This window comes from Carassius auratus, chromosome 27 (assembly GCF_003368295.1).
Source record: "Carassius auratus strain Wakin chromosome 27, ASM336829v1, whole genome shotgun sequence".
Classification (NCBI taxonomy): Eukaryota; Metazoa; Chordata; class Actinopteri; order Cypriniformes; family Cyprinidae; genus Carassius; species Carassius auratus.
The window spans coordinates 29,769,066-29,787,364 of record NC_039269.1 but is presented as its reverse complement, the minus strand read 5'-3'; the positions used below and the strand labels follow the sequence as shown (position 1 = coordinate 29,787,364).

General features: G+C 40.1%; 1 protein-coding gene across 1 annotated transcript; it reads right to left on the bottom strand.

Annotated features, from left to right (window-relative positions):
* Positions 1-1,017: 1,017 nt before the first annotated feature.
* On the bottom strand, positions 1,018-16,431 carry LOC113046168 (alanine aminotransferase 2). The gene is made up of 11 exons (XM_026207088.1): positions 15,833-16,431; positions 15,382-15,471; positions 9,568-9,676; positions 9,039-9,172; positions 8,664-8,907; positions 7,512-7,591; positions 5,206-5,342; positions 3,225-3,399; positions 2,809-2,964; positions 1,439-1,551; positions 1,018-1,231 (listed from the first exon to the last, which is right to left on the bottom strand). The coding sequence occupies exons 1-11, from the start codon at positions 15,935-15,937 to the stop codon at positions 1,141-1,143; spliced, it is 1,434 nt and encodes a 477-aa protein (XP_026062873.1). The 5' UTR covers positions 15,938-16,431; the 3' UTR covers positions 1,018-1,140.
* Between the last annotated feature and the right edge of the window lie 1,868 nt (positions 16,432-18,299).

Below are 18,299 nucleotides of genomic sequence, written 5' to 3'. Positions count from 1 at the left end.
AATTTTGACTAACTCGTTTTAACTGAGGCATTTATACAGCGATCTATCATGCCAAAGGAAAAACTGTATCGCAAGCTCAAACTAGACTGACACACAAAATAAAAGCAGCGTTGCTAATAAATGCATAGATATAACCATGGAAAATATGTATTGCACAATCATTGCTTCGTGCTGTTTCATCTTTGTTTTGCAATTCTTTATTTTTGTTCACAAATAGCAAATACATTTTTTCGTTTGCAAAACGTATTTTTTTTTTGCGTATATATGCGTTATTATATTGCCTCCATACTGAACGGCCCCAGCTGCAGCGGTCACCTGGTCTTCAGTTGAGTCGTTCAGAGCTGGAGAGAGCAAGGTCAGGAGCTTCTGGACACATACAATCTGTCTGGAGCCAGTCTGCGCTTCATACATGGTGAGACACACATAATGCTAAAACTAGCCATGAATCACTGACACTATATGGCCATCTAATAACACTGAATAAAAATCTAATTTATACAACTGTTGAGGCCAACATTATTATGAGTGCACAGGTCCATGCTGAGTTTATGAATACTATCCCTCATAAAAATGAAAATAAAAAAATTTAAATTGTATAGTACATTTTGGTAAGGAAATGGAAGTTTACAAACCCTTAACATACACATTTATTTATTTATAATTGTTTATTAAGAGATATAACCATAAAAAACTGCATAACTAATAGATGGTCAAGTTTTAATTAACTAAAACCTGACTAATAACCAGTACAGGTTGCCTAAATGTGTGTACCAGAAGAACAGAAGCAGCCATAAGTACCACAGGTATATTTGTAGCAATAGACAACAATGCATTTGTATGGATTAAACTTATAAATGCAAATCTGTGACAATTTTTTTTTTTATTGAGAATAATGTATTGAAAGGTTCAGACCCCCAATAAGAGCCAGATGCTGAAAGTAACCTGTCAATGTGAAACAGTTGCTCAAAACACCCGACCAAGTTCCAAAACATAATGAAACATGCTTTATTTTTTTTAGTTGTAATTAAAATATCAGGACAGTCTAATACTATTGGGGCAGTTTAGAGATCATTACAGGTCTGATTTGTGAAACATTTATGCATTCAAGGGTTAAACAGATCTGATAATCTAAAGATGACACTAAGAAAACTCCTTCATGAATCGCATGTGGAACGTCTTCAGCCTTTGCAGAGCATCTTCCATTATGTCCTGTTGAGTTGCCACAAAAAGCCTGAGAAACAATAAGAATCGGTTTTCACAGGAAATCAATGGAAGATGCAGTTAAGACGGGTTAATATTTGATTTATTTGAATGGCTACTGGGGTAAAACTGACTGTAATTGACAAATTCACATTTTCCAGCATGATTTAGTGTTTTGTGTGAGGTTACCATTCACATACATGCAGTAGCTACCTGAAAACAGTGGCAGCGCACAAACCTGATGTGATGGCTATCCTTTCTCTGTCCGTATTCACAACCTGGCCTCACATGCAGTCCGGTTTCCTCCAGCAAATGCAAACAGTACAGCATGTCTGGTTCCATCTGTCTTTTCTAAGAAGAGAAAACATCAGAACTACAGTCTGGTAAATGCATTTGCTCACTGCTGAGGTACTCAGAATTAATGGCTGGACTGAAGACATTGCAGTCGATCACAGATCATGTGTATCGAGACAGTTACGCTTTCACGGCTCAGGAAAATTACATTCTGCCTCATGACACATTACTTGCTTCAGATAAAGGCATGATGATGAACAACTGTAAATAGATTTCAGTGCTGACTGGATGATGGCACATATTTTGTGTAAATATACTACTTTTATTAGCCTTCAGTGGAGAAGCACTGTTTTATTTCTTTGTATAGAGGCAAACATTTACCTTTCTTCATGGTCACATCACTAGACAAAATGATTTGGCCCTCCAATCAATAAGTCTAACCCTGGTTACCCTGTAAAATATGAGTACCAGACACAGTTCTAGAATGCGTTTATGAACTGTATTTCTATGTTTGCTTCTCCCAGTATCATCGAAATTAATGTACAGTTTGGAATTACCTGGATTTCTGCGTTGATTATTCCAATAATGATATTGGTCAGATTTATAGACAAATACAATCCAGACTAAACTAGTAACATGAAAACAGTTGTACTTTTCCAGAATTTTAATCAAATACAATCGGCAATCATTCACTGGAAAAAGTAACTGAACCCTTGAAATTGGTACACTGTAGATTGCTCAATCATGTTCCTGAAAATCTGCCTTCCTGCAGTGTTTATCTCTAACCCCAATCAAATGCACCTGATTTTCTGATTGAAAACACGGAATGAACAGATCCTGTTGTAGATCCTCCTTTAGCAGCAACATCCTCCACCAAATGTGTCCTCTAGCTTCTTAAGATCTGAGCATGCATTTCAGATCTTTCCTCCCCAGAGATCTGTTTCAGTTCAGTATTTCTTGAGTGGTATTGAATTGCACAGATCATGCCAAAACATCATGATTGGGGTAAAAGGTTTATGACTTGGCCATTCCAAAACACTTCACTACCAGCCATCTGGGGGACTTACAGGTTCTACACTGGGTTGAACATCCATGGAAATTTCCCATTCCACAAAATGTTATTTTTAGTTCTTCAGATAATTCAAATGTTCTACACACTAAGACAAGATGGTTTTATTTAAGAGCTGTTAACAGAAAGGTTATCTGGCCAGCCCAAAATGACTTTGTTGAGCCCTTGATAAGCTTGGCATTACTTCTAATTAACAACAGTACTTTTAATTCAGTCACAAATTTTTAAAATACACAGATTCTCACCTTGGCCCATTTTATTGCCTTCGGAGGGAAGTGTAGACATGGAAAGACAAAAAAACCAGCCTTCAGCGGCTGGCAGCTGATCCCCGGCAGCTCAGAAAATACCTCCTGAATCCGACCAGTGTTTTTACATATCATATTTTTAATGGACTGGGCCTCCTGATAAAAAATATTAATTCAGTAAAATTCAAAATCAAGAAAATCTCATAGACTGATAATTAGTTTGACTACTGTTGTTTACTGATGTTGGACAATTTCCTCTCATTATGTCAACAGTTCTAGAGACTGAAAAAAAAAAGATAATTATGTAATGTATAAAAAAGTTGTTGTTTTTTCTCCGGATGCATGTAAACCTATTTTAAGAACTTTTTAAATGCCTTAATAGGGTTACTTTAATTGCTAATATGGAGCACACCAACCTCAGAGAAGGTGGGGAATGAAGGATCGCCAGGTTTTGGAGGATCTGCCATGAGGTCAAGTGCAATTTGTCCAATAACAGGTGGGCAGGACCTAGTGGAAAAAAGTCTTTGAGCATATTCCCTCACCGCAGGGTCGAGATTCACCAGCTCCACGTAGCCTCCGCGAAGCCCACACCTGGACGCAAAGTGCACTCAAGCAGGGGACTAGCACAGCTTATAATATACAAAACAGATTCCAAAAAAGTTGGGACCCTGTACAAATCGTGAGTAAAAAAGGAATGGAATAATTTACAAATCTCATAAACTCAGATTTTATATACAGTAGATATCATAGCAAATGTTGAAAGTGTGACATTTTGAAATGTCATGCCAAATATTGGATCATTTTGGATTTCATGAGAGCTACACATTCCAAAAAAGTTGGGACAGGTAGCAATAAGAGGCCGGAAAAGTTAAATGTACATATAAGGAACAGCTCGAGGACCAATTTGCAACTTATTAGGTCAATTGGCAACATGATAGGGTATAAAAAGAGTCTCAGTGTCTCTCAGAAGTCAAGATTGGCAGAGGATCACCAATTCCCCCAAATGCTGCGGCGAAAAATAGTGGAGTAATATCAGAAAGGAGTTTCTCAGAGTAAAATTGCAAAGAGTTTGAAGTTATCATCATCTACAGTGCATAATATCATCCAAAGATACAGAGAATCTGGAACAATCTCTGTGTGTAAGGGTCAAGGCTGGAAAACCATACTGGATGCCCGTGATCTTCAGCTCTTAGACAGCACTGCATCACATACAGGAATGATACTGTAATGGAAATCACAACATGGGCTCAGGAATACTTCCAGAAAACACTGTCGGTGAACACAATCCACCGTGCCATTCACCGTTGCCTGCTAAAACTCTCTAGGTCAAAAAAGAAGCCATATCTAAACATGATCCAGAAGCGCAGGCGTTTTCTCTGGGCCAAGGCTCATTTAAAATGGCCTGGGGCAAAGTGGAAAACTGTTCTGTGGTCAGACGAATTAACATTTTAAGTTCTTTTTAGAAAACTGGGACGCCATGTCATCTGGACTAAAGAGGACAAGGATGACCCAAGTTGTTATCGTTGCTCAGTTCAGAAGCCTGCATCTCTGATTTTATGTGGTTGCATGAGTGTGTGTGGCATGGGCAGCTTACACATCTGGAAAGGCTCCATCAATGCTGAAAGGTATATCCAAGTTCTAGAACAACATATGCTCCCATCCAGACGTGGTCTCTTTCAGGGAAGACCTTGCATTTTCCATCATGACAATGCCAGACAACATTCTGCATCAATTACAACATCATGGCTGCGTAGAAGAAGGATCCGGGTACTGAAATGGCCAGCCTGCAGTCCAGATCTTTCACCCATAGAAAACATTTGGTACATCATAAAGAGGAAGATACAACAAAGAAGGCTTAAGACAGTTGAGCAACTAGAAGCCTGTATTAGACATGAATGGGACAACATTCCTATTCCTAAACTTGAGCACCTTGTCTCTTCAGTCCCCAGACGTTTGCAGACTGTTATAAAAAGAAGAGCGGATGCCACACAGTGGGAAATATGGCCTTGTCCCAACTTTTGAGATGTGTTTATGCCATGAAATTTAAAATCAACTTATTTTTCCCTTAAAGTGATACATTTTCTCAGTTTAAACATTTGATATGTCATCTATGTTGTATTCTGAATAAAATATTGAAATTTGAAACTTTTGGTTTAATTATATTTATAGATACATCAAATAAGAATTTAGAAACATTTGAAAAGTCTATTTTTGAACTGGCAGTGAAGAGTTTGTCCTAGAGATACTATTCAGGACCACAACTACAAGTCTGCCAAATTTAATAATTTTCCTGTGTACTGTTCATAGGGCTGCCACTGACTACCTTTAAAAAAGAATAAGAACACCGACAGATGCAATAGGGGCCCTTCAATAACATTCAGTAGCACAACTACTCACTCTCCCATGAAGCCCTTAGAGACCGAATTGAAGGAGGCCAGTTCCACAGTGCTGGAAATAGTAGAGCCCATTTCTGATAACACCTTCTTATAGGAATAAAACTCAGTGTCATCTCCATACACACAGCTCTGATACACCTGAAGAGAAAAAAATGACCGAACATGTCAGAAGGTGGTCCTAGAGCAGGGGTTTCCAATCCTGCTCCTTCAGGGCAACTTTATTCAGAGTTTAGCTTCAACACACCTGTCTGGAATTTTCTAGTGGACCTTGATTAGCTGGTTCAGATGTGATTAATTATTATTATTATTATTATTATTATTATTATTATTATTATTATTATTACTAGTATATTGTGACAGTATAATTACCAGTATTATTATCAGTATAGTATTGAATTTCTAAACTGAAAGAGGCTAATAAAACTCTCAGAACAGTGAACTGTAAAATCACAGTTTACCTCTGGGTCAAAACTGACCCGAACGCAAAAGGTGTAACAATTTAGTTTGAATGGTTATATATCTTTAAAAACATATTTTAAAGTGAAAGTTAAGTGATGTGATGGACAAATATGGTAACCATATTCAGAATTTGTCAATTTAACCCATCCAAGTTTTACACACAAACACTCTGGATGTGTAATTTTTTGCTGTGGTGCCCAGGAAGCAATTGGGGGTTTAGCACCTTGTTCAAGGGCACCTCAGTCATCGGTATTGAAGATGGAAGAGAGCACTGGGCCGGGTTTCCCAAAAGCTATGTAAGCCTAAGAAGTTCGTAAAAACAATCGTACAACTGATCTTAATATTATGGTCTGTTTCCCAAAAGCATCGTAACTTAGGTAGCACTTAAAAATCATAGTAGATCTACGGGTGCTCTGGAGTAATCGTAAAGCCCTAAGTGCATCGTAAGAAGAAAGATTTATGCATCACCTTCAGGACAATCAGCAGATTACACCTTTAACCTGTTAAATGTCACCCCGTCCCGTATACGGGACGCCTACGTTGACTATACTATATTACAATCAAATCTGATCTAATCTTGACAAACTATATATCGTTGGAAAGGTCTAAGACTCCCAAATATATATTTTACCAATATTTTTTATAAAAAATTATGTAGGAAAAGTAATAGATTAATTTATGAGAAGAGTGCACCCTCAAAAATCTACATTACAAAAGGAGTTTTGACCTGCGTTTAAAAAAAAGACTTCCTCGTTGCCTTTTTCTCTATCACATTTTAGAAATCATCAGAAGTTATATATCACTTGAAAACATAAAATCTCAAAATTCATCCTTTAAAACCCATTTTAAAATCAGACATTGCATTACCATGTAAATGGCACATCAAAATCATGTTACAAAATGTTTTCAGTCATTCTGAAAAACATTCAGTCAGTTTTCATGTTTATCTTCAAAAACGTGAGTGACAGTTAACAGGTTAACTTGATTCAAGTGCAAAGTGATTATAATATAATGGTTTGATTGTGCTTTATTGTACACTTTATGACTCGTTTTCTTATATTTGTTTTATTAATTTATAAATGAAATAAGTAAAAAGGGCAGAAATATCGAAATACACATTTAAATTAAATGACTGAACAAAAAATATGTCAATGATTTGCTGAAGTGCACGAAAACCAGCTATGTATTTGGTCCAAAATAACGTCTCACTCTCTCTCTCTATACTGTGTATAAATAAATTAATTTAAATAATTTTATGCATTTAGCAGAAGGTTTTATCCAAAGCGACTTACAGTTCTTTCAGGCTAACATTTTTTACCTATAAGATGAGATTTCAGCACTTGACAAACGGACAGCGGCTCCTAAGTAGCACTTAAAGCACAGCTACGTGCGACTGTTTTAAGTGCATTGTTGGGAAACGTACGTGAAACAATAACGAACAACTGCAAAATTACTCGTAGAAAACACTCTTAAGTGCCAAGATCAATCGTTATCGGGAAATCCGGACCAGGTCATTCACTCCCCTCGCGAAACCACAACCTTTGGGTTACAAGTACAACTCTCAAATTTTTTTCCATTTCAAATTTTTAAATAATAAAATGAATAAATGATGAGTATTTTGGTAATTTTGATCAATTTGCATTTTCAAGTTTTTTCCACACTAAAAAAAATTCTGTAACGCTTTTCGGTCAAAACTGACCTGAATGCAATGAGAGTGTTAAAGCTAAAGCTAAACTCAGCTAGGAGGTAACCCTCCAGGAGCAGGAATGGACACCCTTGATCTGAAGATTTAGAAATATTTGAATTATATTTGACAGAGAGCTCTTACATTACCTGAGATAAACTCACCTCATCAGCCAGTATAAACAGCCTTTCTTCTGCAGCGAAGCGGATCACTTCTTCTATTGATTTCCTACTCTGTATGTGACCTAATATTCAAAGTAACATTTATTCATCCATTCATAAATACTTTCCTTGTTTTCAATATTGGACACTAAATCCATTTACTTTTTATAAGTGTGTTTCAAAACAGTGAACAAAGCTGGGTACACCAAAGAGGAAAGGCATTACATTAAGCAATATGTGAAGGCATGTACAAGAACACCAGTACTAGTTGATGCAAGACATGCAGATGACTCATTTTCTCTAGATGGAATTATATATGGACCAAGTCATATTATTAATGTCTGCTTCAAAGCATGGGCTACTAAAATGATGACACCCAAACTCTTGTCCTGAGAAGATGGAAATTATAGGTTTATCAATAATCAATAAAAATGGTCAGATTTTGTCAAATTGAATTTAGTTCTAACTTCAGTTTTATCACCATTTAATTTAGGAAAAATGCAAAAATGGAATTGAATAGAATCAGGCTTAGGGGACAGAGCTGGGTGTCATCCACATAGTAATGAAAATGAAACCCAAATTTCCTAATAATATAACCAAGTGGTAGAATTGGTAAATGGTAAACAAAAGATGGCACAATACAGAGCCCTGAGGAACACCAGTAGTAAAAAATTAAGTACATGGCCTAAATTTGTATAATTGAACAAACTGATCTAACCAGGTAAGCGGGGTACCACATATTCTAATAGAAGCTTATCTCTCTATGAGGATTTTGAATGAATACAGTTAAGAGTACAGAATCAGCCAACATCAACAGATCATTAGTAACTTTAACCATTGCAGTTTCTGTACTATGAAATGCACAAAAGCCAAACTGACATTATTAGTTTAGTATTTAAAGGTGAGCATGGAACTGAGCTTCTACAGTCTTCTACAGTATTTTTGAAATAAATATTACGTTAGAAATTGGTCTAAAATGATAAAAGTAGGGTCAGGACTAGTTTTCTTTATCCTTGGAATTATTACAGCAGAATGAATTATAAATATGGTTAGAGAAGAATGTATGTTTTAGACAGGATAATGAAGGTAAACAAGCTTCCGCCAAGTTAGACTGCATAGATTTCTTGCAATAATGAGAATAATTCCTTATTGTACCAGTTGGATTTCCTGGGTTGCAGATATAAAGCGCGACTGGATTGCAGGTCTTTCTACCAGTAAGAAGAGCCTTGCGAAGCTCTTCCACATGCAGCGTCCAGCCCTGCTCCTCACACAAATGGTACGGTATTATGGCAGCTCCCTGTTCTTCCAGAGCAAGAGTAAATGAAGCATATGTGGGTACAGGTATGAGTACACCAGTCTGACATGAGTCCTTGCTACGAATCAGCAGCTTCAGCATAATCTAAAGAGAAAATATTAAGTCAGTCTGGCATAAAGTGCCATACACCATGTCCAGTTATTACTTTTTAAAGGAAAGTATTATAAAATGATAATAACAAATAAAATAAGATAAAAGATTTTTGTTGACTGAACCATGAGAGCTGTCTGTGACCCAGACTTGATGAAGATATTATCGGGTGAGGAAGGAACTCCTCCATCTCTCCTGGTAATGTACTGAGACACGCAGAGTTTAATTTTGGCAATTCCGCTTGAATCTGTATATGAGCCTGAAGAGATTGTCACCACATAAGTATCACATACACATGAAAGGATTCAACATTAAACTCAACCAATTCATATATGTTAATGAATATTCAAACAGACCTGTCCACATTGTAAAAAAAAAAAAAAATCAATTGAAACTGAAAGCTTACATTCATTTGAAGTAAAAAATGAATTAACATTTGACAAGTGGTGCAAATGTTACCTTTCTGATAACTTTATGTTCGATTCTCAAAACTTTAAGCTTCCAGATGGAAATGAGGATGCTTTTACATTTAGTCATTAAGCTTTTATAACGTGTAAACATTTTTTTTTTTTTTTACAGTTTTTTTAAGGTAATTAAATGTATGAAAACAGCAAGATATGCCAGTATATTTACTGTGCTGGGACAAAAACTCACCTATGCTTCCACCATCACATTCACTAAGGAGAATTTTGGCCCTTTGTTTAACATCTAATGGCAGACTGTCATCCTCCAAAAGGGCTGGATAGAAGCAGGCAGCAAGGACCTGCAAATAAAAAAAAATAAAAAAAAGGGATTGGCCAATTATTACGATCGCCAGCTGGAGTACCCATGAACTCTGCTAGAGGGAACTACATTCCTTATTATTACTGCATTTCCCAGGTTCCCTCTGCCCAGGAACTTGTTATTGGCTATCACTTGTTTCATATTATAAGGACTATAAAGCTTGCACACGCAGATTGACACATTGTGGAGTATTATTAGCCTGTAACATTTTCCTGTTTTCTGCTTTGCCTTGCCTTTGTCTGTTTGATTTCGGACTGTTTATCTGTTTTATGACCATTTGCTGCCTGACCTGTCCATTACTGTTTATTTTTATAACCCTTTTGGATAAACTTATTTGTTACTGTTTGCTGGTACTGGACCCTACCTGTCTGTTAATTAAAGCCTGCATTTGGAGCCACATCTCTTATGTCACGTCCCCTTTTTACAGAATACTCAGCCACACCCGGATCCAGCAGCTCTATTTAATGACCCAGACCAATAATGGACCCAGTACTCAGATTTGCCTATAAAACACATGTAATCTGTCCCTCGAGGACCACATCCACGATTTTCTGGACATTGCTCATCACTCTGATTTCCCAGACTGTGCACTCATACACTTTTTTTTTTGCTATAGTCTAAATGAACCTTTAAGATCTGTGCTTACAGAAAGTGGTCCTCGAGGGTCGCTAAGTGAATTTATGGATTTTGTACTTTTACTGATTCCTCTTTCAGCTGAAAATGCCTGTCAATCCAGAGTCTTGTCCCATCATGGCTGCCATCCCAGAGCCTCGTTCTGTCATGTCAACCATGCCTAGAACCACAAAGTCAGTCCCAAGGCTACCGAGTCCGGTATTAACTCTCTGCCTATCAAAAGGGATGCACCTGAACTGTCTGCTCACCCTGATACGGCCAAAGATGCTGTTTCTGAACTGTCTGTTTGTCCTTTTATGCCCCCTGAGACCACTGTTAACCCCTTACTAGTAACCCCCCTTTTTTGGCATGTAGACAGAAATTACATACCCAAAATAAAAAGGTTTCTGCTCATGATTCTTTCTGACTAGATACATAATTAACCTTTGTTCACAAAGCTGACACTTTAAAGTTTACTGAATCAGAATCACTCAGACTGTTATTATAATAGAGATATATAAACTCAAACATAAAAACAAAAATAAAAATATAAAAAATATATTTTTTAAATGTAGTTTTAAAATTATTGATGTAGGAAATGAGAACAGCATCGAGCACCACCTCGGACACCGCCTCGGGGACGACAGCGGTCCACTCGGGAGCGTCCTCCTGGATGGCAGCGCTCCGCTCGGGAACATTCTCCAGGTCTTGAGGAACGGTAGACGCCCGTCTCCCCGTCCTCCGTCCTCTATGATGGTGAGTCGGTGGTGCCTTGACTGGCAACTCAGGCATTGAGTCGGCCATCTTGTGCTGTGGCGCTGGGTTGGCGGCCATCTTGTGCTGTGGCTCTAAGCTGGCGCCCATCTTGTGCTATGGGACTTGGCTGGCGGCCATCTTGGGCTGTGGCACTGACTCAGCAGCCTTGACGTGAATAGTCTTGGGAACTTCTAGAATCTGTGACAGCGTGGAGAAATACTCTAGGAATGAATCAGCGGCCATCTTGAATGTCGGGGCTGAGCTGGTGGCCATCTGGTCCTGTGGTGTGAGGCTGGCTTCCATCTTGCCTCGTGGTGCGGGGTTGGTGGCCCTGCACAGCAGCGGCGCTGGGTTGGCGGTCATCTTGTGCTGTGGCGGTACTGGGCTGGCGTCCATCCTGCCTCGTGGCGTGGATCTAGTCAAAGCCTGCGCCCTCCAGGGCGGAGCAGAGGACCACCACGTCCTCGTGGTCGCCGCCAGAGTCCCCCAGGGCAGAGCAGATGACCACCACGTCCTTGTGGTCGCCGCCAGAGTCCCCCAGGGTGGAGCGGATGACCACCACGTCCTCGTGGTCAACGTCGGAGTCCCCCAGGGCGGAGCAGATGACCACCACATCCTTGTGGTCAACGTCGCAGTCCCCCAGGGTGGAGCAGATGACCAACACGCCCCCGTGGTTGAGGCTGGAGTCCCCCAGAACGGAGCAGCAGACCACCCAGTGACTTGACTTGGCTCTGGAGGGTAATCGGTGACTGGCCCTGGCTCTGGAGGGTCATCTGTGACTGGCCCTGGCTCTGGAGAGTCCACCGGAACCTGACTCGACTCCGGAGAGTCCACCGGAACCTGACCCGACTCCGGAGAGTCCATGGGAATCTGACCCGACTCCGGAGAGTCCACCGGAACATGACCGACTCTGAAGAGTCCACCGGAACCTGACTCGACTCCGGAGAGTCCACCGGAACCTGACTCGGCATCGGACACCACCTCGGCCTCCGGAGCAGCATTGAGCACCGCCTCGGCATAGGGCACCACCTCGGCCTCCGGAACATCCTCGGGGACCACCTCGGCCACGGCATCGGGAGCGGCCTCGGGCACAGCATCGGCCTCCGGAACAGCCTCGGGCACCGCCTCGGCATCGGGCACCACCTCGGCCTCCACCTCGGGGGCGTGTTGGTCATCTGCTCCACCCTGGGGGACTCCGACGGTGACCACAAGGATGTGGTGGTCATCTGCTCCGTCATCTGCAGCGGCCCACTCGGGAACGTTCTCCAGGTCTTAAGGAACGGTAGACGCCCGTCTCCCCGTCCTCTATGATGGCGAGTCGGTGGTGCCTTGACTGGCGACTCAGGCGTTGAGTTGGCCATCTTGTGCTGTGGCACTGGGTTGGCGGCCATCTTGTGCTGTGGCTCTAAGCTGGTGCCCATCTTGTGCTGTGGGACTTGGCTGGCGGCCATCTTGGGCTGTGGCGCTGACTCAGCAGCCTTGACGTGAATAGTCTTGGGAACTTCTAGAATCTGTGAAAGTGTGGAGAAATACTCTAGGAATGAATCAGCGGCCATCTTGAATGTCGGGGCTGAGCTGGTGGCCATCTGGTCCTGTGGTGTGAGGCTGGCTTCCATCTTGCCTCGTGGTGCGGGGTTGGTGGCCCTGCATCGCAGCGGCGCTGGGTGGGCGGCCATCTTGTGCTGTGGCGGTACTGGGCTGGCGTCCATCCTGGCGTGGATCTAGCGGCCACCATGGCGGGCATGCTCTTCTTCTCCCCTCTCCGTCCGCCATGGTGAGACGGTGGCTCTGACCCATTCCACAGAAGCCCCGGATTGACGGGAGACCATGGTTGAGAGTGATGCCGAGTCTCCTCTCGACCACTCCCCCTCGGCGACCTCCCCTGGTCCCCCGGAAAACCACCAGACGAGTTCCCTCAAAACCACCTCTGTCCCGCTCTGTGGTTGGGGATGAGGCATGAGCAGACATACCGCTTGTTCTCTGTTGTGACGGAGTCCTTCTGTCACGTTCGGCGTTGCAGGAACGAAGCGAAAGAACCATGTGCAGGTATGTATCTTTAATAAGGGTAATCCAAACGGGTAATCAAGCAAAGCAGGGTCAAATCCAGAATATCCAAACAAAACATAAACAGGACACGAACACAGGGCAAGGCAAGACAAGGCAAGAGTTGACAGACATGTAACGCTCTGACATCAAACAAGGACTGAGAAAGACAGTAACAACCCAGGTATTTAAAGATAGGTGTAAGTGGAATGTAAGTGGAAACAGCTGAAAACAATGAACAGTGATGATAAGTGGAAGTGAGACCTCTAGTGGACACCCAGGGATACACAGACCAGACACTGTGACACTTCTGCTCCACTTGCTACACACTGGTGGACTTCAGCTTCATTTGCTCCACCCTGGCCTCCTGCTCTGCCGTCTTTGGTGTCTTGTTCTACCAGCTCCACACTTGCTTTCTGCCCTACCTCAATCCCCTGTTCCTCCACTTCCACATGGGCCTGGCCCTCCAACCACTTTTGCTCCACCTCCTATAGTGTGTCCTATAGTCCAATTTCTTTGCTCATCAGTGATGTTAAAATTTTAGCAACGGTGCTTGCCTTAAGACTGGAAGAGGTCCTCCCCACCATCTTCTCCCCTGATATATTCTCAGCATCAGGCCATTCCAGAATGTGTTGATTCCTTGGATCCTGAACAGGCATTCGACAGAGTGGAGTGGGGTACCTTTTTTTAACTTTGGGAAAATGTGGATTTGGCCCAGTCTTTCTCTCTTGGATTAAATTACTTTATAATTCTCCCTCTGCAATAGTCCTGAACAATAGTCTGCACTCTAGGCTGTTTAACTTGTACAGCGGAACCCAACAGGACAGTCTACTAAGCCTATTAGTAGTAGTAGCCCTTTATTGTCACTAGTCACAAGTACCAGCGAAACAACATACATACAATGGGGTAGACAGAACAGGAAGACAGGGAATTGAGGAAGAAATACAGCATAACATTAGGAAAGTGAGGAGAAAAAAAAACAACAGCCAGACTATGTTTCTTTGGGAGTACAGTATGCTGAAAAACCGAAAAAACACCTCAGCAACAAAAGCACATACACCATAAACACAAGACTTTGCAACTGTGGACAGAAATTGGGGGGTCGAGGTAATGCAGTACAGGAAGCCGCCGTCCTACCCTGCTGCTATTAAAGCGCTGGTCACAGACCCGCTTGACAGACTGGCGGTACAAAGTGGTGAAGGCGAGGGATGGGGGGAGGTTGGGGGTGAATGCATATCTGTATCTGTGTGTGTGTTAGAGTTCGTGTATTTGTAGGCCTGGAGAGTTGCGATTCAATCTAGGTGCCTCAGTCCGCAGATTGTGATAACGTCAGAGCAAGTTGCCATGGAGACAGCCTTGCTCAGGTCCCAGACAGAGTCAACATCAGCAGGTGGAAGCGACCTTGGCCGAGACCAGTGCTGGTAGAGGGAAGCCGAAAGAATATAAGATTGCAATTGTTTGTTCTTGGGGCGAGTAGCCGCATTCCATTTCCACGGCTACTCTCTTTGTCCATTTCTGGTGGCCACAGAAACAAGAATGAAAAGCATTCTAACATTACTTTGGCAATAAACTCAGTTAGTGAGGGCTCATTTACAATATTGCACATATTTAGGATGTTCAGATTACTTGTTAAAGTGCAATGAAATTCCTTATATCTGCAGACGATGTACTTTTGTTTGAGGATGTAGAGGATGTAACGGCCAAAACTATGTATTTTGCATACTTCACATTATAGTCTGGTGTGCATGAAAATAATAACAAGTCTTTAAGAGAACGAATACATGAGAACCACTACGGATGATAAGTTCACGCTGCCACCTTGTTATTATTTTGTCTTGTTATTATATTATTTTTTTCTTTCTTTTTTTTTTTTTGCCCTTTTCTTTTTGTAATGTATTTTGTTTATTATATATATATATATATATATATATATATATATATATATATATATATATAAATATATGCTCAGTTCTTCTAATTACAATTCTTATCTGAATTAAAGGACAGGATGGACGCTACTCTAGAAATTTGATGGTGAGGGTCGGGGGATTGTTGGATGTGATTTAGAATGTAAACATAATAATAAAAAAATTAATAAATAAAAGAAAGAGACTCAACTGATGCGAGATTCAATCCAAAATGCTTTGAGCCACATGATATATTGGGAACAGTGAGTTATATTTATAATAATAATGATTAGTAATGTATATTTTCATATTACATTTTACAATTTGTTTTTGTCTGTTCTCTGATATAAATGAAGCTTCTACCCACTTGACGAACAAAGGTGATGGGTTTTATTCCTCCTCTGTGCAGATCTCCAGAAGACAAATCAAGCACCTTGTTATAGTTTGTTCTCTCACCCTAAAATCAGTTGACATAAGAATCACAAAAGGGAATTATTGTTTCCCTGTGTAATCATAAAATCAGACTATGCTTAAAAAATAAGATTCAGGCAGTTCAGTTAAGGCTGACTGGTTTTACTTCATTTACTTCAGGATCCAGATTTTGAATTGGTTATCTAATTCTAATATGATACAAGTAAAAAACAAAAACAACATAAATTAATATAAAATTAAAGTGAATTAAAGGAAAAAGCAACAGGTTTTCCACAAATAAGGGCATGCCACCAATCTATCCATGCTGCCTAGAGTTAGATTAATTTGCAGCAAAATACCATACTAATGCTATAAAAGATGAGACTATTATTAAAGTAATACCACACCTGTTGTATTTCAACTGTGATCTGTGCCGCACGTCTCGATAAAACATCAATTCCAGAGAGAAAATTGTTCTTCACCAACAGACTGATGTCTTTCATGAAGGACATTGTTGTTCAATAGCGTCTTGATCTGTGTGTATTTTCTCTGTTGTTTAATTCACTTGGTTAGACGACTTTCCTGAATTCAAGATCTTCACAGTTAGCTGAATGTTCAAAATCAGTCTTTATCACGTGTTTAGTTATTAAACCTGGATCTTTGGTCCTATATGGAAACTTTCTTATAGGAGCAAAGTCCCAATAGTGGCTCGGGCTCGTTGAGACATTAACAAAGTCATTTTGGGATAAATGGATGACTATTCCATGCTCAACGTCTCACCACAGGAGAGGAATGAAAATCATCTACCGAATTAACATTCCATTTGTAGTCATGTCTCAAACAAGCATATATGGCTTATTCATCCAGTTATGCATTTGTGATCTGTTGTGTTCATCCACACCAGACTCATCCAGCCATGTCTTTCTGGACCTTGCTTTGTTCACTGAGGCACAGTCATGCTGGAACAGAAGAGAACCTTCCTGAAACTGATCCCATAGCTAGAGTAAAGCATTGTCCAAAATATCTTGGTATGCTGAGTTGTACAGGTTTAATCTTCTCAATTTTTCCTAAAGCAGAAACAGAATAAACATCAGCACACAGTGTTCCAGAACACTGAACAGGTGTATATGTAGTTGTGAGTGAAATCACCAGCTGAACGCTGCTGTGATTGAGAGGATTGGGTCGAACTGTGCTGCAGATTTCACAGCCAGGTCTCGTAGAACCTATTTATGAATGTACAGGAAGGACAGGACCAGCCTGACTAAAGACAGAGAGATTAATATATAGATTATGTATATTCATTACATAATACAACAATCTGCTTTTGTCACGTAGATTAAACTTGGAGACAGATCTATATTAGGGTACATACATTTACACAAATATACCCTGTAATGGTGTTTTTATGCAATCTTTTCCATTTGAGATCCTCGTTTTTTAAGGTTTCAAAATATTTAAAGCTGTCTGTGGGAGTGTGTGGTTCATGATTATGAGGATGCAGTCTAATTATTCACAATCGGTCTGCATTTACTATATTTGTGTTACTTGATTTTATTTTGGATCTTCCAAGTTGCAACATCTCCAGGTTTACAATTTCACTGACACTGGGTTTATCTGAGCCACACCCACTGCTGCCTATTGACCAATCAGAAACACACACTGAAGTGAGCAGTGATAATGAGTGTGAAAACAGCAAGAACTGGATCATTCATACACTACTGTTCAGAAGTTTGAGACAGTATAACTGATACTTCAATTCAGCAAGGACTTGATCAAAATTCATCATAAGTGACAGTAAAGTCATTTATAATGCTACAAAAGATTTCAATTTCAAATAAATGCTGTTCTTCTGATCTTTCCATTCATCAAAGAATCCTGAAAAATAAAATGTATCATGGTTTTGTATCATGGACTTGTTATAGCACTTGTATATCATTGGTCTTTTGTTGGTTTTGATTACATATTGTCAACATTTGTCTGCTAAATGACTGAATGTAATGTATACTTTAGTTAAAATTGAAGTTTTACAGATATTCACTTAGAAAAAATCATGATATATAATATAATGATATTTCACAGTTTTTACTGGATTTTTGATCAAATAAATGCAGCTTCTATGAACATTAAAAAAATCGTACCAACTCCAATCTTCTGAAGCCTGTCCTCTATGTGACTCCTGGACTATTGGTGCAGATTTAATGAGAGACAGACTGGTTTGTATATGACACTGTGAGTGACACAATAACCTGTGCTGTTTATCACTAATACACCAGGAAATACACTTTTATTAGACACAGTTATCCCATAAAAAGGCAAATATAGACAGGAAGTGCTTTTAATACAAAGTATTAGACATTCAGATTAGTAGAACAGGGAGGGATTGTAATAGGAGGAGGAGGATGGAGTCAAATGTTGATGCAAGAGATGCTGTCGTTAAAATATTGTCAAGGATTCTGCTTTCTGGATTGATCTGGGAAGATCATTCCACTAGTAATCTTCTGTACTTAAGTATTCTGTTACAAAAACCTCAACAGTTTAAAATGATTTAGTCATTACTACAGACTTACCATGATCTTCACTTTAGAATACCGTTCCCAATAATTCACTGTTAAAAAATTGCTGTAGCATAAATCAAATCTGAAACCCAGCCGACTGGAGCAGCGTGAGAATGATTGAAGATTAGAGGCTTTATTCAGAATTCCTGGTAAGTTCACTTAATTATACTTGAGAAATATATCCTTTTTATATTTTTATTTGAGTTAATGTATAAGCGATATCATGTCACAATAGCCTCCTATCCTGACATTTAGACAAGTGACCTTGGTAACATTTGTGCAGTAAATTGGGAATTGCTATCATAGCATAGTTAGGCCA

Excerpts from the sequence above, each read along its gene's own strand:
- LOC113046168 (XM_026207088.1), bottom strand. The coding sequence starts at position 15,937 with ATGTCCTTCATGAAAGACATCAGTCTGTTGGTGAAGAACAATTTTCTC. Across the intron at positions 9,173-9,567 it reads ATGTGATGGTGGAAGCATAG|GCTCATATACAGATTCAAGC; the intron begins GTGAGTTTTTGT and ends CAATCTCTTCAG. Across the intron at positions 5,343-7,511 it reads TGTTTATACTGGCTGATGAG|GTGTATCAGAGCTGTGTGTA; the intron begins GTGAGTTTATCT and ends TTTTCTCTTCAG.